General features: G+C 34.9%; 1 protein-coding gene across 1 annotated transcript; it reads right to left on the bottom strand.

Annotated features, from left to right (window-relative positions):
* Positions 1-22,431: 22,431 nt before the first annotated feature.
* On the bottom strand, positions 22,432-23,507 carry LOC149557686 (chaperone protein dnaJ 20, chloroplastic-like). The gene has a single exon (XM_089786028.1). It carries the CDS (start codon positions 23,074-23,076, stop codon positions 22,537-22,539), a length of 540 nt encoding a protein of 179 aa, XP_089642154.1. The 5' UTR covers positions 23,077-23,507; the 3' UTR covers positions 22,432-22,536.
* Positions 23,508-23,795: the final 288 nt, after the last annotated feature.

Raw genomic sequence — 23,795 nt, 5'->3', positions numbered from 1 at the left:
ATTAGCTTAGGGAAGGGTCCCTAGCATGGAATTGCTAAGGGATAGCCTAAATAACAAGTTATAAGTGTTAAGAAGAGCAAGCAAGAAAGATCCAAAAGTTGTTATCTTGCAATTTTGCAATATTTTCAAAATGTTGATTTTGCAAGAAATTGTGGATTTTCCTTTTAAAACTTGAAGGAGGCAAATGAAAACCATAAGGATGAAGGGGAAAGACCTAGGAGAAGATATAAAGACATTCCAAATCCTAAAATGAGAGAAGTTAATATCATTATGTACGGTCAACATGCTATAGCATAATATTTGAAGGCAAAATTACTGAGTTTTTGAGTTTTAAGGCATTATTTTTGTAGACTGTACTAGTTTCCATTGTAGATTGGGTTTTTTAGAACAATTTTGTTTTATGAAGTTTGGTTTGATTGTCTTTCTTTTCATAGTTTCTCAAAAAGTTGCTTGACAACTTTTGAGCAACTTCTTAAAAAGTTGTTAAACTTTCAAAAACTCTTTCCCAAAGGGCTAGTTGGTTCAAACCAACCTTATAACCATTGGGGAAAACCTATATTAGCTCTTACAGGTAGGTGATAGGTATGATTTACTTATTTTGGCAAGAAATCAATAAAATAACCTATTTCTCATGCAAAATTTTGTGTTTCAAAGTGTTGTATGGATTGGTACAGATGTTGGGACATGTTCCAATGATCCCAAGAGTTAGAGGGGTGCGTTATCTTTTATTTTCACTTGGTTTCATGTTTTGATCCTTTGTATTTTGAAAGTTATTCAAGTTTTGCTGAAGGTCCCTAGAAATCAGCATTAAACCAAGCGTTTCACCTAGGGCCTTGTTTTTCTGGCACTTTCCACCATGTGAATTTGATGCCCCTTAGTTGAATGTAAGATCCATCAGTGTACTTCATGATTTTGCAAGTTTTATAGATGGACAAGCAAGTAATGAATTTTTCCACCATACTGTAGGTGTATGGCTCCATACATGCACCATTCAACATTTCACCACAGTCACTATAACTTTTGCTCCAAAGTGATCCAAGGTCTATAAATTTGGATTTGGACTTTTTTCACATGCCCCTAGATGTTCCAATATTTTTTTTGCAGATTGGAACATGTGAAAGGGTACCTGTAGTGTAACTAGAGCCTAATTAGGCCTATCAACACTTTCCAAATATTGTCACAATAGTGGTCTCTAGTCTCTTCCAATGTGTGAGGTTTACATGTGTTTTACATGCCCTAAAACGGTGTTTGAATCTCACTTTAAGTTGTGTCTTTATGTGGGGTTTGTCCATATTATGTTCAATTTACAGTTTGAAGGGCCACTAACCTTTTCAATGGCAAACTGTTGTAACTGTATATCAGTGTTGTTTGGACACAATAGAATCACTTTATCTACTATATACAAACCTTAATAGGTCTAAGGTGTGTTTTTATTCTATTTTGTGGTCATTTTTCTCTTTTCATTCATGTTTGGGGGCATGTTCCCTTATTAGGCTTTTTGAGAATCCTTATGTTTTGGTGCTTTTGAACTTAGGAAAACCTAGTGATTAGGTTCTTGTCTTGTTTGGATTGTTATAACCTATGATAAGTTCATTATTGATGCTTGTGATAAGTGTCCCAACACTAAACCCTCTTTCTAGGAAATTTGAAGGATTCCAACCTTGTCTAATTACCTAGTGGCTTGCCTTTTAGGAGCTTCCACCGTGCACTGTTGCATCACAACCTATCCTAAGTGAACTATCTAGGATCCTTAACTATGCCTTCTTTGATGAGTCTAGAATGGGTGCTCCTGCACCAGTCATCTACTTGACTAGGACACATTTGGGAACTGACATTCTCCATTTAAACTAAAGTGTCCATTTAAAGGTGGCAATGAGCTTTTTGTTGTTTTGTTAAGATCATTAATATATTTTGATGATAACTTTGACGGATCATGCCCAACTTGATTATCCTAGCTTTCCAAGTCCTATAAATGCAAGACCATTGATGAATAGGCATTTCTAATTGAAACATCTGTGGTGTAGGGATGAAGTGTGTAACTAGATTCTTTTCCTACTAATGAGCCAATTTGAGGCTGGTTACTTCTCTATCTGAAAATTTTGTGTCTGTGTACATTTGCACTCTTTCCCAATAGTTGTAGGTTTTGTCTCTTCATCCTAACTAATTGGCATACCATGGATGGCACTAAGATAACCAATTTCTTCTCAAATTTCCTTTTCTCTTAGATTAATCTCTCTATTAAGCACATTTTCTATATCTTCCTTTGTATATTCAATAGATGTAGCTGCAATTCCTCTATATATATTCCTCTATATATTAAGCTTTCCTCTGTAGGAATGAGAAGGCATGGGGAGTGATGCCAACTATTAGTCTTTATATTGAAAAGGTAGTTCTTGGACATGCCACTGACGGAAATCATTTCAATCTTATTTTTAGAATCGGTACCTCATTTTTTTTGAAAGAGTAATATATATTGTTTTCAATGTCTTTGAAATATCTGTAGCTAGTATCCAATTTCTTATTCATTGTCTTTCAATATTCATGGGAAACTAAGGTATTTGGTTACCTAATAGGTCCTAGGAATCTTAACTAGGGTCCTAGAATAGTCCTCGATGGACCCATTTGACCTATATATGTAAAGAGCAAAAATTGCTCAAAAGTTGCAATGTTGCTCAAAAAGTTGCTTGAGCAACTTTTGCAATTTTTGCAAAAAAGTTCCAAATGGAAGTTTGGGAAGTTGTAACTATCCATGCTCATACCATGCTCAGGTATATGAGCATGGAAAACATTTTTTCAAAGGCTAGAAGGTTTCCAGTCAAATTTGCATTTTTAAGTAACTTTTACAACTTTTGCAATTTTGCTCAAAAAGTGTAACTAATGCAAAGTTCACTATATTTCACTTCTTAGACTTGGAAAAGGATCCAAACTATAAAAAAATAACTAAAAACACCTACTCCTAGGCTATCTTGACCAAAAACTTAAAAAGACCTAGTTTTGCCTAATTAGCAACTTTTGCTCATATCTTGCACAAAGTGGCCTAGGCATACATATCTTGCTCATATCTCTCTCACCATTCATCATGGGATCAGACTATCTATTTTTTTAGCTCTAGGTGGTTAGGTGAACCCTAGCCCCAAGCTTGTCTCATCCTGTTGAGTGCTCAAACATTCGTGGGCATGCTGAACTGAAACATCCTTAAGAGTCATTAAATGCCATAGGGCAGCGATCTTTGATAGGGCATATCTCAAAGCTCATGTAAGGTATGGATGTGATTCTAGCTATTATAGGACCGTGCTGAAAAGACCTATAATAACCTCTCTCACTTTTTGGATATCTTACTCCATTTGATTTTGCAGCGCCATCTCAGGTAATGTTGAAACTTGTAGTGTTGGCTAGTACAAAGTTGCCAACTGCCAAATCTCCCTCACTGTTCGTCATGGGATCAAAATGTCTATTTTGTTAGCTCTAGGTGGCCAGGTAAACCCTAGCTCAAACTTTTCTTGTCTTTTTGAGCACTCGAACGTTCTCAGGCATGTCGAACTGAAACATCCCTAAGAGTCACTAAATGCCATAGGGAAGCAATCTTTGATAGGGCATATCTCAGAGCTCGTGTGAGGTATGGATATGATTCTAGGTTTTATAGGACTATGTTGCGGAGACCTACAATAACCTCTCTCACTTTTTGGAGATCTTACTATGTTTTGATTTTGTGACATCATCTCGAGTGATGCTAAAACTTGTAGTATTGGCCAATACAAAGTTGTCAATTGTCAAATCTGTTGGGTGATGCAACGCGCTCCCCTGCCCATAGGTGGTTAATTATGTGGTGTTCCATGTTCACTAACAGTCATGGCTTTTGGTGCAACGGAAAATGGGCCCTACAATTGGTATCAGAGCCTGGTTTTGGCCTGGTCATGGGTTCAAATCTCCCCGATGCCTTCCCGACCCACGTAAGCACCTGGTATGCACGTCGAGGGGGAGATTGTTGGGTGATGTGACGTGCTCCCCTACCCACAGGTGGTTAATTATGTGGTGTTCCATATTCACTAACAGTCATGGCTTTTGGTGCAACGGCAAATGGGCCCTACAATTGGTATCAGAGCCTGGTTTTGGCCTGGTCATGGGTTCAAATCTCCCCGCTGCCTTGTGTTCATTTCTGTGTGTTCTATTATTTTCTGTTATTGGTTATATTTTCATGTAGTTTTTATTTCTGTTTGTGGTTTATCCTAACAAGTGGTATCAAAGCAAGGTTGTCTTTCAGTTATCCTCTGCAGGAAAGTCTCACAGTTAAGTGGGAGTCTCACAGTTGAGTGGGAGCGATGGCAGATGAGGGTAAGTTGAGGGTTGACAGGTTTAATGGGAAGAACTTCCAGTTATGGAAGATGCAAATGGAAGACTATTTATATCAGAAGGATTTATGGAAGCCGTTGGAAGGAAAAGCCAAGAATCAGGGAACTATGTCAGAGGCTGAATGGGATCTTTTGGATAGAAAGGCACTCGGAAGCATTCGGTTATGCTTGGCACCATCGGTGGCATTTAATATTACAAAAGCAAAGACGATAGAAGATTTGATGAAAACCCTAGTGACACTGTATGAAAAGCCCTCCGCTTCAAATAAGGTATTTCTCATGAAGCGTTTATTTAATATGAAAATGGCAAAAGGTGGATCTATTGCAGATCATTTAAATGAGTTTAATACTATTACTAGTCAATTATCTTCTGTGGGTATCAATTTTGATGAAGAAATGAGGGCTCTCTTGATTTTGTGTTCTTTTCCTGAAAGCTGGAATGGCTTGATAATGGCGGTGAGTAATTCTGTTCCTGGATCTAGTACCCTAAAATATGATGATGTGATCGGTGTTATTTTAAGTGAGGAAACTCATAGAAAATCCTCGGGTGGATCTACATCAGGAAGTGCTTTAAATGCACAAAGCAGGGGCAGAACGACTAAAAGAGGAAGTAACTCTGGAAATCGTGGGAAATCAAGAGGAAAGTCAAAGGGGAGGAGGTCTCAATCGAGAGGACAAAATGATTGCTGGTACTGTGAGAAACCAGGGCACAAAAAGAAAGATTGCTGGAATCGAAAGAAAAATGAAGGAAATAAATTAGATGGAGACAAGGAGGCAAATCTGGTAAGTAACAAATCTGAAGAGGATGCTTTGCTTCTATCTTTAGAGAGTGTTGATGATTCATGGGTTTTAGATTCTGGTGCTTCATTTCATGCTACACCTCATAGAGGTTATTTCATTGATTATGTCCAAGGGAATTTTGGGCTTGTTTATTTGGGGGATAATGAACCCTGTCAGATTGTTGGAAAGGGAAAAATTAAGATTAAGTTGCAGAATGGGAATCATTGGCTACTACATGAGGTAAGACATGTTCCAAAACTAAGTAGAAATTTAATTTCAGCAGGGCAACTCGGTGATGAGGGTTGTGTAGTTACTTTTAATGATAAAAATTGGAAGGTTTCAAAAGGCTCCCTTGTAGTAGAAAAAGGTGTGAAAGTAGGCACCTTATATCTTTGTACAGGTCATATTGTTTCTTCTACTTTGATTGTTTCAGAGAAAAATGAATATTTAGGAACAATTACTGCAGTTGAGCAGGGAGAACAAATAGCTGCTGTAGATTCTGATACAGCGTTGTGGCACAATAGACTTGGGCACATGAGTGAGAAAGGTATGAAAGTACTTCATTCAAGGAAAGTTTTACCAAGTCTAAAATATGTGAATATGGATTTCTGTGAAAGTTGTGTGTATGGAAAACAAAAGAGAGTGAGTTTTGTAAAGACAGGGAAGGAAAACAAAAAGGAGAAATTAGAGCTTGTGCATACAGATGTATGGGGACTGGCTCAGGTATCTTCCCTTGGTGGCTCTCATTATTATGCTACATTTATTGATGATGCAACTAGAAAATTATGGGTTTATTTCCTTAGACAGAAATCTGATGTATTTCAAACTTTTAAGAAATGGAAATGCTTGGTTGAAAATGAGACTGGTAAGAAATTAAAATGTCTCAGATCTGATAATGATGGTGAGTATTGTAGTCATGAATTTGAAGATTATTGCTCCACTAATGGTATTCATAGACAAAAAACTATTCCAAGGACTCCACAGGAAAATGGAGTGGCTGAACGCATGAACAGGACTATAATGGAGCACGCAAGGAGCATGAGGTTGCATGCTAGGTTACTCTTACACATGTGGGTGGAGGTTGTCAATACTGCAGTATATTTGATTAATAGAGGTCCCTCTACTCCTTTGGTCTGTGGTATTCCAGAGGAAGCATGGACTGGTAAGAAGGTGAGTTATTCTTTTCTCAAGACCTTTGGTTGTGAAGCTTTTGCTCATATAGACTCTGAAAATAGAACCAAGCTAGAAGCTAAATCAAAGAAATGTGTCTTTTTTGGATATGGCATTAATGAATTTGGTTATAGGCTTTGGGATTTTGAAAATTTTAAAATTACTAGAAGTCGGGATGTCATATTCAATGAGAAAGTGTTGTACAAAGATCTGTTGCGACAACATGAGAAGAAAGAAGATGATTATGTAGTGCTGGATGATACTCAAAAAGTTGATGTTCCAGCCATTCCTCATGACGTGCAACAACAAATACCACACACACCAGTGAATGTTAGATGGTCAACAAGGCAAATTAGACCTCCACAAAGGTTTTCTCCCTCTTTGTATTCTATTTTATTGTTGGGTGATGCGACGTGCTCCCCTGCCCACAGGTGGTTAATTATGTGGTGTTCCATGTTCACTAATAGTCATGGCTTTTGGTGCAACGGCAAATGCGCCCTACAATTGGTATCAGAGCCTGGTTTTGGCCTGGTAATGGGTTCAAATCTCCTCAGTGCCTTCCCGACCCGCATAAGCACCTGGTATGCGCGTCGAGGGGGAGATTGTTGGGTGATGCGATGCGCTCCCCTGCCCACAGGTGGTTAATTATGTGGTGTTCCATGTTCACTAATAGTCATGGCTTTTGGTGCAACAGCAAGTGGGCCCCACAAAACCTCCTTCACCATTCATCATGGGATTGGACTGTCTATTTTGTTAGCTCTAGGTGGCTGGCTAAACTCTAGCCCCAAGCTCATCCTATCTTGTTGAGTGCCAAAGTGTTCTTGGGCATGCCGAATTGAAACGTCCCTAAGATTCACTAAATGCCATAGGAAAATGATCTTAGATGAGGCATATCTCGAAGCTCGTGCAAGGTATGGATACAATTTTGGCTACTATGGGATTTTGTTGCAAAGACCTACAATAACCTCTCTCTCTTTTTGAAGATCTTACTCCATTTTGATTTTGCGATGCCATCTCCAATGATGCTGAAATTTATAGCATTGGCTAGTACAAAGTTGCCAACTGCCAAATCTCCCTCATCGTTCATCGTGGGATCAAACTATCTATTCTGTTAGCTTTGGGTGGTCAAGTAAACCCTCACTTCAAGCTCGTCCCATCTCATTGAACATTTGAATGTTCTTGGGCACACCAAACTGAAACGTCCCTAAGAGTTACTAAATGCCATGGGGCAGTGATCTTTGATGAGGCATATCTCAGTGTTCATGCAAGGTATGGATTTGATTCTAGTTGCTATATGATCGTATTGTCAAGACCTACAATAACCTCTCTCACTATATGGAGATCTTACTTCATTTTGATTTTGTGATGCCATCTTGGGTGATACTAAAACTTGTAGTGTTGGCCAGTACAAAGTTGCTAACAGCCAAATCTCCCTCACTCTTCATCATGGGATCAAATTTTCTATTCTGTTAGATTTAATTGGTTGGGTAAACACTAGCCCCAAGCTTGTCTCATCCCGTGGAGTGTTCAAACATTCTTGGGCACGCCAAACTGAAACGTCCCTAAGAGTCACTAAATGCCATAGGGCAGAGATCTTTGATGGGGCATATCTTAGAGCTTGTGCAAGGTATGGATGCAATTCTAGGTGTTATAGGACTATGTTGTAGATACCTACAATAACCTCTCTCACTTTTTGGATATCTTACTCTTTTTTGATTTTGTGGCACCATCTTAGGTGATGCTCAAACTTGTAGTGTTGGCCAGTACAAAGTTGCCAACTGCCAAATCTCCCTCACCATTCGTCGTGGGATTGAACTGTCTATTTTATTAGCTTTGGGTGGCTGGGTAAACCCTAGCCCCAAGCTCATCCCATCTTGTTGAGCGCTCAAACATTCTTGGGAACACCAAACCAAAACATCCCTAAGAGTCACTAAATGCCATAGGGAAAAAATCTTTGACAAGGCATATCTCAGAGCTCATGTGAGGTATGGATGCAATTTTGGCTGCTATAGGACCGTGTCATAGAGACCTACAATAACCTTTCTCACTTTTTGGAGATCTTACTCCATTTTGATTTTGCAACACCATCTCGGGTGATGCTGAAACTTGTAGTGTTGGCCAGTACAAAGTTACCAACTGTCAAATCTCCCTCACCATTCATCATGGGATGAAACTGTCTATTCTGTTAGCTCTGAGTAGCCAAGTAAACCCTAGCCCCAAGCTCATCATGTCCTATTGAGATCTCAAACATTCTCGAGAACTGAAACGTCCCTAAGAGTTACTAAATGCCATAGGGTAGTGATCTTTGACGAGGCATATCTTAGAGCTCATGCGAGGTATGGATGTGATTCTAACTACTATAGAACCATGTTGTAGAGACCTACAATGAATTCTCTCACTTTTTGGAGATCTTGCTCTGTTTTGATTTGGTTATGCCATCTCGAGTGATGCTAAAACTTGTAGTGTTGGCTAGTACAAAGTTGCCAACTACCAAATCTCCCTTACTACTCATTGTGGGATCGAACTATCTATTCCGTTAGTTCTAGGTGGCCGGGTAAACCCTAGCCCCAAGCTTGTCCTATCCTATTGAGTGCTCAAACATTCTCAGGCACGCTGAACCAAAATGTCCCTAAGAGTCATTAAATGCCATAGGGAAACAATCTTTGATGAGGCATATCTTAGAGCTCATGTGAGGTACGGATGTAATTCTAGGTGCTACAGGACTGTGTTGTAAAGACCTACAAAAACCTCTCTCATTTTTTAGAAATCTTACTTTGTTTTGATTTTGCGATGCCATCTCGGGTGATGCTGAAACTTAAAGTGTTGGCTAGTAAAAAGTTGCCAACTGCTAAATCTACCTCACCATTTGTTGTGGGATCAAAATATTTTTTCTATTAACTCTGGGTGGCTGGGTAAATCCTATCCGCAAGCTCATCCAGTCCTATTGAGCACTCAAACATTCTCAGGGACGTTGAACTAAAATGTCCCTAAGAGTCACTAAATGCCATAGGGCAGCAATCTTTGATGGGACATATCTTGAAGCTTGTGTGAGGTATAAATGCAATTCTAGCTGCTATAGGACCATGTTGCAAAGATCTACAATAGATTCTCTCACTTTTTGGAGATCTTACTCTGTTTTGATTTTGCAGTGCCATCTTGGGTGATGCTGAAACTTGTAGTGTTGGCTAGTGCAAAGTTTCCAACTGCCAAATCTCTCTCATTAATCATCGTGGGATCAAATTGTTTGTTCCCTTAGCTTTGAGTGGCTAGGAAAACCCTAGCCCCAAGCTCATCCCATCTCGTTGAGTGCTTGAACGTTCTCGAGCATGTCGAACTGAAACATCCCTAAGAGTCACTAAATGCCATAGGGCAATGATCTTTGACGGGGTATATCTCAAAGCTCGTGTGAGGTATGGATGCAATTCTAGGTGTTATAGGACAATATTGTGGAGACCTACAATAACCTCTCTTTCTTTTTGGAGATCTTATTCCATTTTGGTTTCACAGTGCCATCTCGGATGATGTTGAAACTTGTAGTGGTTGCTAGTACAAAATTGCCAACTGCCAAATCTTTCTCACCTTTCATCATGGGATTGAATTATCTATTTCATTACCTCCGGGTTGCCCAATAAACCATATCCCCAAGCTCATCCTATCCTATTGAGTACTCAAACATTCTCAAGCACGTCGAACTGAAACATCCCTAAGAGTCACTAAATGCCATAGTGCAACGATTTTTGACAGGGCATATCATAGAGCTCGTGCGAGGTATAGATGTGATTCTGGGTGCTATAGGACCATATTGTGGAGACTTACAATAACCTCTCTTTCTTTTTCAAGGTATTTTTCCATTTTGATTTTGCAATGCCATCTCGGATGATGTTAAAAATTGTAGTGTTAGCCAGTACAAAATTGCCAACTACCAAATCTCTCTCACCTTTCATCATGGGATTGAACTGTCTATTTCATTAGCTTCTGGTGGCTAGGTAGACACTAGCACCAAGTGCATCTCATCTTGTTGAGCACTGAAACATTATCGGGCATGCCAAACTAAAACATCCCTAAGAGTCACTAAATGCCATAGGCTAGTGATTTTTGATGGGGCATATCTCAGAGCTCATGCGAGGTATGGATGTAGTTTGAGGTGCTATAGGACCGTGTTGTGGAGACCTACAATAACATCTCTCACTTTTTGGAGATCTTATTCCATTTTAATTTTGTGATGCCATCTCGGGTGATGTTGAAACTTGTAGTGTTAGCTAGTACAAAATTGCCAATTGCCAAATCTCTCTCACCTTTCGTCATGGGATCGAACTATCTATTTCGTTAGCTCCAGGTGGCTAGGTAAACACTAGCCCCAAGCTCTTTCTGTCTCATTGAGTGATTGAATGTTCTCAGGCATGCTGAACCAAATTGTCCCTAAGAGTCACTAAATGTTGTAGGGCAACGATCTTTGATTGTGGCAACTGGATATGTCAACTCATCCAATGATGGAGACTTGTGATAGAAGGTAAACGGGTGATCATACACATCATTTTGAACATGTTATTTTTTTATGGTAATAAGGTAGTCCTTGTTTGTAAGGTCAAGGAACTTGAGGTCACATATAAACCCAAGTTGCCTTAGTCCTAACAATTTTTCTTTTACTGTTGTTTTTGTTAATATGTTGACTCAATAAGTGTTTTGAGAGTCATTACACCTTATATAGCTACATGTTATCACTGAGTGGTGCTAGTGGAAGATGTTAAGGATATTCTTGGTTGTTTTAATAGTCATTTCATCAGTTTGAAACATAATCACTTCCCTTTGTGAAGAGTTGTCTGAAAATCAACAACTTACATGTTGTTGCAAAAAAAATACAGTCATAGGATGTTGGAAGATTGTTTTCGCTCATAGGATGTTGAAGAATCTCTTAGAAGGATGGATGACAGACTGAAGTTTGTGAGATAGTTATTAGGTGTTCCTTGAAGTGTCTAAGATGTTAGTTTGAAGCAAGAAGTTTATTATGATCCATTTCTCAAATTTGTTCATTTTTCCCTTATTGCTTCTCAAGTCTTGAATAGGGAAAGTGATCAAGTAGTTTTGTGAAGTTGGGTACAAGTTTGTTCAATGTTGTAACCAAGTTGGAAAGAGTCTTTGAAGACACTTACGAAGGTAGGGAAGGTAGTTTGCCTTAAAAATGTTCTTGTTGGAAATCCACTAGCTTTTGGTGTGAGTACTCTACATCATTTTGGATGCAATTTACATTAAAATGAAATACATGAAATGTACTTAAAATGTAAACAATAAAAACAAGATATATATTATAATAACCAATAATGTCATACATGAACGAACATATAATATATTATGATAACCAATAATGTCATACATGAACGAACATATAATATATTATGATAACCAATAATGTCATACATAAAAAAACATATAATATATTATGATAACCAATAATGTCATACATGAACAAACATATAATATAAAATGATAACCAATAACTTCATACATTAACAAACACATAATATATAATGATAACCAATAATGTCATACATGAACAAACATATCATATATTAACCAATAATGTCATGCATCAAATATATGTCATATATCAAATATAAAATGTCATATATACATCAAATGTATATTGAATATGTCCACTGACATAAAATCCAACATATATGTCCACTAATGCCTATACATGTGTGTCTATCGACTATATCTTCTCCTTCCCATGAGGGGAAGGAAACAAATCCCTAGAGGTCTTTGGTCTTTAATCATTAATTTTTATTTTTATTTATTGTAGTTTCTATTTATTTTATTTTATTTAAAAAATACATTTTAAACTACTACAAAGAAAATCATTTCACAATGAGAGGTAATATAAGCAGAGAAAGTGAATTGACCTAAAACTAAGTATACAAATATAGTTTTTATTTAATAAATAACTCACTTGCACTTCTTCTAAGATATTTGAATGATGAAAATGCTCTCCACTATTAAACATTTAATTTTTGTGCAAGGCTATAACCCTTATAAAGATATTTATTAACACTTGTGATTAGGCTACTACTATTGCATTCACTTAAACTTTGACTGGTCATATGTAGTCCATTTCATCAAGATGTGATGTATCACTAGAAAATAAGTACTATGAGTACACATAAAACTAAAGAATACACATGGAAAAGAGGGTAAAGGCACAAGAGTAGACATGTTTATATCAGCTACCACATCATCAATAATAATTATGCACGATTTGTAAAAAGTTATATTCAAACTTATTGCATACTCATTGCTATAACAAACTATAGCTTAAAAGATCAAAATCTAATTTCATTATGAAATAAAAATAATAAATAATATGAATAAACTAATAAAAGATAAAATATAACAAATTAAGAATATAAATACGGTTTACATAAGATTGATGGAAATTCTATCACATAATAGATCAAGAAAGTATTGTAAAAACTAATCTAAATGTTACTTAAATATATAATCCAAATAGCACAATCCATTTCTAAATGAGAAGCACCAAGTGTCATAATTCTTGCCAGGTGCATTTTCTTGTTTTGATTTAATATGAGACATGTTGAGAGAAAATGTAAATTAAAATTGAAACTTTTAATTGCATGGAGAAATGAGGAATTGAACAAAATGTAGCATTAGATATTATTACATTTTTTCTAAATGTAAAAGCTAGCTAACATTTGAGAAGTACAGCTTAATAACATTTTCCATTAGCAATTAAATATATAGTCTATTATTAATACTAATTTTGTAAAGTTGTCTATTGATATTTGTTGAAATCTCTAGCTTTGACCGTTCTTTGTTGTGGCCAAACAACTATAGAGACTGACATATGTGCTACACGAGAAGAAAAATGTGTTACTATATATTGTGGAACAATAGTCTACATAACATCATACAAAAGATCTTGTGTTCAAATTATTTTTATGAAAAATAAAGAGAACTTGAAGTTAAGGTTAGATAAAAGCTGGAAAATGGAGATATAAGAATAAAGATGCATAGGCAAAGATATTTGAGATGAAATAAACTAAGGGGTGGTAATGGATGGATAAAAATAGAAAATTACATGTGTAGGAGCAAAATGGATGGATAAAAATAAGGAATCACATGTGTTGCTCTCACAAAGTTGAACAGAGGTAGAGGGAAAGAAATAGGTCAATTAAGATTATATTTTGAATAATTACTTAAAAATATTTATTTTGATAAAGGTGCCATATTATGTAATTTTAATTCTAATTTTAATCTTCTTCTTCTTTTTTTTATTAGACTGCAGGAATTAGGTGTAGCACGGCCCCCCCGATAAACTGCAGTGCGCCGGGTAAACTTTTTAATGTGACCGGTAGCGTTGGTGCGACACGCCCACCGGTACCATGGGGATGGGGGAGACTAGAACCCGTGACCAACCCCCTGCAATAGGGAAGATTTAGCCAATCGAGCTAGGGCCCCCGCCCAATTCTAATTTTAATCTAATTTTAACTTTAATTTTTAAAATAAAATATTGGTTAGATTCTAGTTACAAATTCTAATTAATTGTAATTCTAAGTGTAATATAATTTATATATATATAATTATTAATAATTTATTCTAAATAATTAAAATTTAGTAATAAAATATAATATTTTATTTTATTTTAAATCTAATTCTTCATTCTTATGAAAACATTATATGGAATGATTTATAATCCAATCTTTATAAATTTAATTCCTAATGTAATTTTTTTATAAATATTTCATTTCTTTTGTTTAATAAATTTAAAACTTTTTGAATCAAATAATTACTTGCAGTTAAGTAAGTCCCATTTGTAAATTTTTAGAGGACGTTTAATTTGTACATGATACAACATCATTAGCAATTTTTTGTTATTGGTCCATTGACCTAATTTTAAAGTTTGAAGCGCACAAATCGAGTAATGATTGTCAAAGGATCTTGTATCTTATCAAACTTTGTTGGTAGTCATGAGACTCTACCAAGTACTGGGGGAGTCCCTCAAACTATTTTGAAAGATTAAATATGTCATAAAGATTCTTTGAAAAGTTGAATCAATAAAAAACACTTCACTATACTCAAAACACACAAAGCTTTGCACGTCAACACTTATCACTAGTACAAAGCTCCTGTTCATATCTTTGGTGGTTTTGCTCATGAGGAACTGCCTAAACCCTAGGATATGGTCTTATATGTAATTATGAGGTACATTATGATGGAAGATAAGTATAAGGTGATTTACAATTACCACTTTCTCATTCTCAACCACTTTAGGAATAGGGAAAGCATTTCTTTTCCTTACACATTATTGCATTCTATGGAGGATTGTGTTTGGAAAGTGTGCAAAAAGAAAGAAGAGGGAAAGAGCTTCACCATATACCATAAAGCCCTAATGTTTCACCTGGTTAATTTTTATAAAGGTCTTAACTCCCATATTCCTAGCCCGATCCCTTCCCCACCCAAAATCACTGATGTTGCATAGATTTCGTCCCCTTCTAAAAAAGCGTAGGATGGTAAGGAGCCCTCTGCCACAATTAGGAATGCTAAAATGTAGAAAATAGAGGTTTTAGATATGTAAAGTATAAAATCTACGACCAAGAGGGGAACCCACAAGTCTAGCAAGAGATTGAGAGATAAAAATCCATCTACCCCTCCTAGCAAGGAGAAACTACCTAGTTCTGACTCTATAGAGAACTATGGGAAAAAGGAGTCCCTAGACCTAAAAGAAAAGTTGCTAGGAGAAATGATGGGAAACATGGAGAGGAGGGGGTGACTAGTGAAGACGAGAATGAGGAGACCATCGACAGGGACCAAGATAGTCCTATGCCTTCTCTTGTGTCAGACACATATAAAACTAAGACTAACACCCCCAAGTCTAGGAAAGAGGGTTATATGGGCGATCAAGGGACAATTACCTTTGCTTTTAGGATTTTAGATTTGGAAGCTCAAAACCATTGGAATGAGAAGAAAATGGAAGTCTAGGTGGATAAGCCCATGGGAGGTGACAACTAGAAAGAGAAGAATATTGTGTCATGGGCTACTACTGATAAACATTCCCCTATTAAAGAAGATTTTTCCAAATTCGAGGAATCAATTACCAGCTTGATAAAAAATAACGAGGACCTAGAGGACAAGTTTGACAGGGTGGTGAATTTCTTTGTTTGTGCTATGCATTCGGTTGTGACCACCCTACATCTTCTACAGTCTAGGAAGGAGGAGAATAATGACACTAAGGACATGGACACTACCCTCTCACTATATAGCTTCCTAGCGTATAATTGGCTCTGACTGCTACTAGAGAACGTGAAAAACTAGAAGAATGAGAGTAAGATCCTAGTCCCTTTTCTTTTAAAAAAAAAAATATATTTATGTTAACTGGTTTCTACTTGGCCTCTAGGGCTTTTTTTTCTATGAATCACTAGACTTGGTTTATGCCTAGAATCGTTAAGAGGGAAAAGATTTTGTATAATTATGATAATATGTTAGTTGATAGTTGTAGTAAGTTTAAGTATATAAATATCTTACTGTGGAGGTTTTTGATATTAAGAAAGGGGATTGGTTAATCATATAGTATTGATTTTCGATTGATCTTCATCCTTGTTTTTTTGTCTTTGGGTCAACCCCCATTTTGGTTGCTTATTAATATAAAAAACACTTATCACTGTTGGAACACATGCAACTTTCCACATTTTGAGTTGCATGGGCTCTAAAATTTACATATTGTACTACCAATAAAGGTAGAGATGTGTCTCATACTTCTCATGATAGATCAAATATGGAAGTTAATTCTTGAACTACAAAAACATAATATGCTATTATCATGTTAGCTAGAAATATGTCTACTTCCAATATTTTGTGACTACAGATTGATCACTAACTTTACACGCTGAGATTTGTCATAATAGCCATTGCACCTTTCTTCTTCTTTGGAATTTTGTTTCCTTAGAATAAATTTCTCAAGTAATAGAAATTGCTTTGAATGTTTGCATAAACAAAAAATTAGGTGTTGAATTTGTTGATGGAATGGAGTTATGTAGTATACTAGAAGATAGAAAATGGGCATTTAAAACAAAGTCTTCTTTAACAATTTGAGTGTAATCACCAAACTATGAGTTTGATGGTCCCTATTTAGGTGTTTCATCTAATTCAAATATGATGGATTTTTCTGTTATAGGAAAAAAAGAATGGGGTTGACATGAGAGTGAAGAAACTGCTTTAATGGGCATTAGATGTGGCACCATTTCAACCTAAAAATGGTAGTCGGTTCCATCAAGACCACACACCCCTCTATAAATTCATTATTGTTTTTTTCTGAAGTTTTCTAGAATAAAAAATAGGTCCCATCTGAAAAGGAAAAGCAATCTATACAGGCATATCCATATATATGGTTTCAATGTTTTTATCTTTCAAATACATTTTCTGAATTTAATTGTACAATTATATTGATTTTATTTGGCATTTGTAGGATGGGACTTTGGTTGAGGTAGAAGACTGCAAGGGTTTGGGGAAAAGATTGATGTAAATATTTTAGCATTTAGTCAAATTTATAGAGGAAGCAATTTCGCACAATAGGGAGTTTGTTGTAATTGAAATGCACCAGATCATAAAGAATATGATTTATTTAAGAATGTGTATCCAATTCCAATTATGGTTTTTTTATCTTTATTAATGATGATTTTAGGTTTTTTCTTGGTTTGAATTGGATGATTATTTTGGACTACGAGTATTGGTTCAACATTGTTGGGTATGTTTCTCTACCCAAATGGTTCTCAAGTGCATGTATTGTATAGAAAAAAAAAGATAATTACTAATGAAGTTGAACAAAAGAGTTCAACAAATATCTTGATTTCATTAAAAACAAAATAAAATTAAAGAACATAAATTAAAGTATTTTATTAAGAGGAAATAGGTCAAAAGAACTAAAAAGATTTGAGAAGATTTAGAGATTTTAACATGTCAAAAGCTTTGGAAAAGTTTTAAGCAAATTCAAGAAGTATGGGTATGAATCAGTTCTTTAAACGAAGGGGAATTTTTTTTAGAAAAGACAACTAAATATACATCAGTAGTAATAGCAAAATACAACATAAATTTGAATATTCACTAGTAAAATCACAATGAAATTTAAGACATAAATTTGAACATTCACTATTCACTACTAAAATTACAATGGAAATTTTTCAAAACAATAAATCATAGGATAAAGCGACTACAAAACAAATTCCCCTCTAACTTTATCCTTTAGTTGGAAAACTCTAAAAACAAAGGCAAAGGAAAATAAATTCACTCTTAATCATTCTCTGAAAAAAACAAAAAAACAAAAAAACAAAAGAGAGAGAGAAAAGGATTTGTCATGGCCTCTTAATCATTCATTATAGATGCTAAAACGACCTTATATTTTAGACACAAAGTTTAATTCTAATAGAAACTATGAGAAGAAGGCACAAGAATCCTAACAGAAATTTCCAGAAGGCACAAGAAACAAAATCCTTAGAGTCGAGGACAAATCTACAGGAAGAAACTTCACAAACAAACTTTGTCAACTAGAAATTAAATGCTACAAATCAACTTTACTAATACAGGCTTTACAGATCCTGTCATGGCTCGAGCTAGAGCATTAAATGACATTTAAGAGTGTCATTTCACACTACTTTGTGTACTCCTTCGTTATTTATTGAAATTTAAGTTTATAAAAATCCTTTTTCTCCTTGCCTTTTTTCCTCATAGCCCATTGGAATACTGATAAATGATATTTAAAAAAAAAATTATTACTGGGGGAAACAAGCCAGTTGCCACCCACGTTCATATTACCCCCATGTCTTATCGTTACATGTTCCCCCCAATTACGGCTTATAAAAAACCCCAAAAATGATAGCATATGTACTAATATCTAATCACACATGCACTAATAGTTGATAATTTTTTAATTTTCTTGATTTCTGATTTGTCCAGTAGTACAAAAAATATATTTTTTTTGTGAGAAGCTATTGGGGTGTGAACATAACGGGTTCAAGACGAACATCTTAAAATGACACTTTTAGACCACTTCACACTCTACAAGTTCTACAAAGAGCTTTGTAAATGTGAGAAAGCTAGAAGGTTAGCTTTAAGCTCTTCACTAACCTACGAAAATGCGCCAAAAAAATCGACAAATTTATACATATAGATTAAGAATTGTAAGTGTGCGAAATTAACTTGGGTGACTACTAGATTTTTTTCCCTACATAAATTTATCAAATTTGACAATAAATTAGTAGACTTGAAAAATTCTTGAAGTTGATTAGTCTAAATTTTATAACTAATTGCACCTAACAAATACAGCCATGATAGGAACTTATAAATTCAACAAATTTAGATCTACGGAGAATTAACGCCAACGTAAATGATTTGTCATCTTATATGCTTCCATTCCTATTTAGATCTACGGAGAATGTACACAACACGTATGTATGATAACAAGCGCCACAATCTGTTCAGTCATCTATTTGAATTTGAATCCAAATCGTTAAAAACGTCAGTGAAAAGTACGACAGGAAATTCTAGAAGGCAGCTCCGTTTTCCACTTCCATGTGGGCCCTACTGTTTGCGACGACTCTATCTACTTCTACGTGTCTTCTAAGAAATCGTGTTGTCCAAACAACATAAAATAATTTCTACAGCAAGTCAAAATTTGTGATATTAATATTAGTATTTAATTTACTGTGTGATTTTGAGTCAATAAGTTTGACTCAAAATCACACAGTTAAATTCTGATAGCAATATCGCAACAATACTCTAATTAGACGAAATTGAAGTTCACATAGGGGAGAGGACCCATTACTTGAACGCGTTCCAATAGTTGTGAATGGAGTTGTTCACTTGATACCTACACTTGTTGACTTAGTGTCCAATTTTTTTGACAACATTGTACGAATACTTGTGACTTTAAAGTTGCTAGTACAATGCTAACTACCTAAAATTGAATAAAATGTACCTTTAGTTATAAAAATTAACCAATGATGTGATGCCACATCAGCTGTTCAACTATGGGTACCCTTTATGCACGACCATTGGTCTCACTTTTTTTTTGGGCTGTTTTGGACAACTTGGCAAAAAGCATGCTGATGTGGCATCATAACAGGTGATGTGGACTTGAAACCTTAGTTATAAGTAGGCGACTCACCAAGTAAGCTATTGTAAAAAACTGGGAGCGATTTGAAATTTTTACGTGGGGTTTTGATAAGCGCGAAGTTAGGGTGTTCAAGTACTGGGTCCTCTCCCCTACTTGAGTTTGACATAATCCAAGAAACTTTGTTGCTTTATCCTTCCTCAAAAAATCAATTATCATTTGTTTATTTTATTAATGCAAATAAGATTGGTGCTGGCTAATCTCTAGAATGCACCAAGGATTTAAAAAGTCAAACATTATTTTTTTCAAATTCACGAAAAAAATAGCAAAATTTTTTCAATTTTTTTATTACAAAATATACAGATCATAAAGATCAAATGCTTGTCCAATAAGATTTGGCTCTCTTTGCATCAGTCAATATAAGTAATTGTATCTTTTATTTATTTATTTTCCATTGTTGTGCATTTTGAAACTAGTAAAATATGTTTAAATTGTCTTGGATAATTCTATTAGACAATTATAAATTTTGTACTCATACAATATACAATGTAGCGATTTTTTTAAAGAAGTTGTTTAATTAATTTTTAAGAATCCGTTTAGCTAGTGCAAGGTTTCCTAATGTTATTGGTCAATGCTAACATCTTACTCCTAATGTCATTGTGAACATACGTAGAATACAATTCCAATATCCAATTGTTTAGAGTCTTCACCCTTAGTAAAAGCGTGCTTAACTAGTCATGGTATTAGCCTAAGAATGGCTTCCACAGTATCATCAATTTGAGATATAATAACTCTAGGAAAAAAATGAATTAATACTATTTGTGTCCTTTAAATGCAATGATAAAAAATAAAATAAAATTGTGAATCAATAATATGATTGGTTTTCATATTGTCTCGCTACAAGGATTATAAAAGAAAGATATTAAATTATGAACCAATTTAGATTTTTTAGCTAATTTAATTTAGATCCTCTTGTTAATTTAATTACAATTTTAATAATTTTGAAGACTTCAAATTTGGAAATTATAGACAATTATGATAGGGATGGCTTCAAATCCCATAGAATAGAACGAAAATTAGGGATCAACTCATGATAGAAATCATATCCTAACTAGATATATTAATAACATATCGAGACTTTTCTCTTAAGACATTTTTATATATAAATAAATGCATTCACGAAAGTTATAATTTGTCAACATGTTAATAATAGTTTATGATTTTTTTTATCCAAACACATTTAAGACATAAATTATCATGTTGTTTCATTGAACACATACACTTATGTATCTTGTTAATAAGGAACAATTATAAGTTCAAGTCACATAGTAGATCAAAAACAATGAAATATAACAAGATTGCTAAGCAAAACCTTAAATTTTGTTTAAGTTCTTAAATATCAGCAGATGGCTCCATCTCATAAATAATAAATAATAAGTTAAACACCAAAACATTTGAAACCAAAATGTCCATCCTAGTAATTACAAGGTCGAGCTCAAAGATTGTTAACATATCCATCAAATACGCAAGTTTGAGAACACAAAATTGCATATTTTACCATCATTTTATCAATGCAATATAAATCTTCACAAAAGCCAAGTCCAAAAGGATAAAATATGTAGGTTATGAAATTGAAGTTTCATTTGTCATGACTTATCAATCCTAGACAATTAACAATATTAATTTCAAAAAAATGCTTATGGTAAAGATATAGGGAGCAACTAAAAGAGAAAGCAATGCAACGTTAACTAAAAGAGAAAACAAGTAATGATTTTCCCCCATTCATGCAATATGTCAATTTTGGTACTTTTTCCTAATAGTATGTAGTCAACGCCTTATTTTGTTAAGGTTTTTTAAGGATTTAAAATTTGATCACGAGAACAAGTAGGTTTGTAGTTCCCTTTTTGCTTCTTCCATGAAAACTGCAATTAAGCTTGTTTCATTATGTGGAGGCTTTAACCCATGTAAAACTATTAAACTTTGGATCTTAATACAACCTCTTTAACTTTAGCTCCTTATTAATCACAAAAAATATTATTGATAAAATATATAACATATTTTTTTGTTTAGAAAAATAAGATAATTCAAAATTTTCAAAAAAAAATCAAAAGAATCTATTAATGATATATGTCAATTTTTTCTACAAATAAAATATATTTAAAAATTATTTTGTGTGTCATAGCACAAAAAGAATCACATAAATTATCCATACAATTTATTTATTGTAAAATGATTGAATGGATATACTAAATGATTCTATATGAAGGAAAATTGTTCCACTTCAATAAAAACAATATTATGCTATCAATGCTTTCATGTAATCAAGATTCAATACCATGATTATTATTGAGACAATCACATAAGATGATTCTTTAGTAAAAAGTATAATTTTTAAGGAACAACTAAATTTATGAATCATCCAACTTCCTTCTCATTATGTTCTAGATGGTGATAAACTTACAGACAATCTCATGGAGAAGCTAATCACTCAATAGAATTTCCTCTTTGTTATATTTTTTACAGTTAATAGAATTTTCTTCTCTATCTCTCTAATCACATTCTAAGTTCCTTAGTATGATTTCCTTTCTGTTTGGCACCTAGACTGAAATAGTGAAGCACACCAAAAAGAAATCCACTTCATAATATTTACATTTTCCTAAATATGATTAAAATTATGCAATCTACACTTCGCAAGATAACTCTCAAATTCGACTATATAGAGAATAAAGAATCGGATGTTAAATTATAGTTCTCTGTTCTACCTATAAATGACACATAAATATCATGTTTGAAGCTCGCCTTGTTATTATTATTATTAACGTTTTGACAATTCCTTAAATGTAAATGGTGAATTTTCACATCCGCGGAAATGGTAATTTTGACAACCACAAATCTGGGGAAAAAACTCATAATTAACAATTTTTTAGGATGGTCTAGTTTAGAAGTCCTGATATAGTGTCTCGGATATCATTCTCTTACCCCGAATTGCTTCTAAATATCACATTACGAATGCAATTCACAAACAAATCGATAAGTTTTATTTACAGAACTAGAGGGCGCTCAAATGCCTCTTTTTACAATCCAATTAGCAGAAAACTCTGAATTGATCGGCTGTAATGATCAGCAAGCATAAGCCCCCTGTTGATTTCGTCTTCTCATTCTGCCGCCCCATGATGATGATGAATTATTTCCCGATCTCCTAATTAATTCCATCAGCTGAGCTTCCCACACTTCACTACTCCCTAATCCGCCTTCGTAATCGCCAACTGTGAACATGTTCTGCTGTCTCCAGTCATAATCCTGGCGGAGCAGGGGATGTGACAGAGTCTCATATGCCTCCTGAGCTTTAAGAAATAATCTGCAACACTCTTCTTTCTGATCAGCAGGACAGACATCCGGATGATATTTGAGAGCCATTCTTCGGTATGCGCTCTTTATATCACGAGCACTGACGTCTGGGGAGACAGACAGAACATCATACAACGAAGATGAAGATGAAGAAGGGGGAGAAGAGAAGGAAGCATTTTGAGAGTGAAAAGCCCTAATATTTGTCGAATGCTTCGGCCTCGCTCCGAATCGGACCCGTGCAATTCCAGAAGAAGCAGAGTTGCTCATAACACGAGGCGCCTGTAAACCCCTAATTGACGCACTGTACTCCATTGATCTTTTACAGAAAGCTTCGAATTGACCAGAAATAACTATTTTGCCTCAACTAATTGTAGATGGAAATTCAACTTCAAATTGATTTGATCAAAGAAATAAAACTTGGTTTGATTTGCGGCCTTTTAAAAGGGAAGACTTGTTTCGATGGTGAGGATAAACGATCTAGGGCATATATATATAGACTGAAATCGAATTGGGGGTTTGGAGAAGGATACGAAGTCTATAATAAAAATCAGTAAGATTTTCTTGCTTCTAGAAATAAGCGGTGGCCGTTTCCACTCTACCCTGTGTGCAGGGAACATTAGTTTCATCGATCTTCAATTTGATGGTTTCCTGCATAGTGGATTATTTAGACGCGTCAATTGTGACACGACATCAGGGCCTAAATGATCTTCAATTTGATTTTTCCCTCCATTCTGGTATTTACACGCGTCAATTGGTGACACGACATGAGAGACTAAATATAACAAGTTCGTTTGTCGGGACTCGGGAGCAAGCGATGTTCTACAAGCGAAGTGGTAAGGCAACAAAACAGTCAGCCTTCTAGATGTCCTCTCAAGACTACAACAGTTTATTTTTATTTTTATTATTATTATTATTATTATTATTATTAGTCCCTGCCTTTATAAGGCAGGGATCTAATGTTTTCGTTAGACCCTTTCTATTTAATTTTTTTGGCTCGTCATATGTCATATTTCGAAATCGTAAAGGTTAGA

Source organism: Cupressus sempervirens, chromosome 5, assembly GCF_028749045.1.
Source record: "Cupressus sempervirens isolate cs-2001-9-10 chromosome 5, ASM2874904v1, whole genome shotgun sequence".
NCBI lineage: Eukaryota > Viridiplantae > Streptophyta > Pinopsida > Cupressales > Cupressaceae > Cupressus > Cupressus sempervirens.
Note: the sequence above shows the minus strand (reverse complement) of the source record. Positions and strands in the feature narration are given on the sequence as shown.

Excerpts from the sequence above, each read along its gene's own strand:
- LOC149557686 (XM_089786028.1), bottom strand. The coding sequence starts at position 23,076 with ATGGAGTACAGTGCGTCAATTAGGGGTTTACAGGCGCCTCGTGTTATG.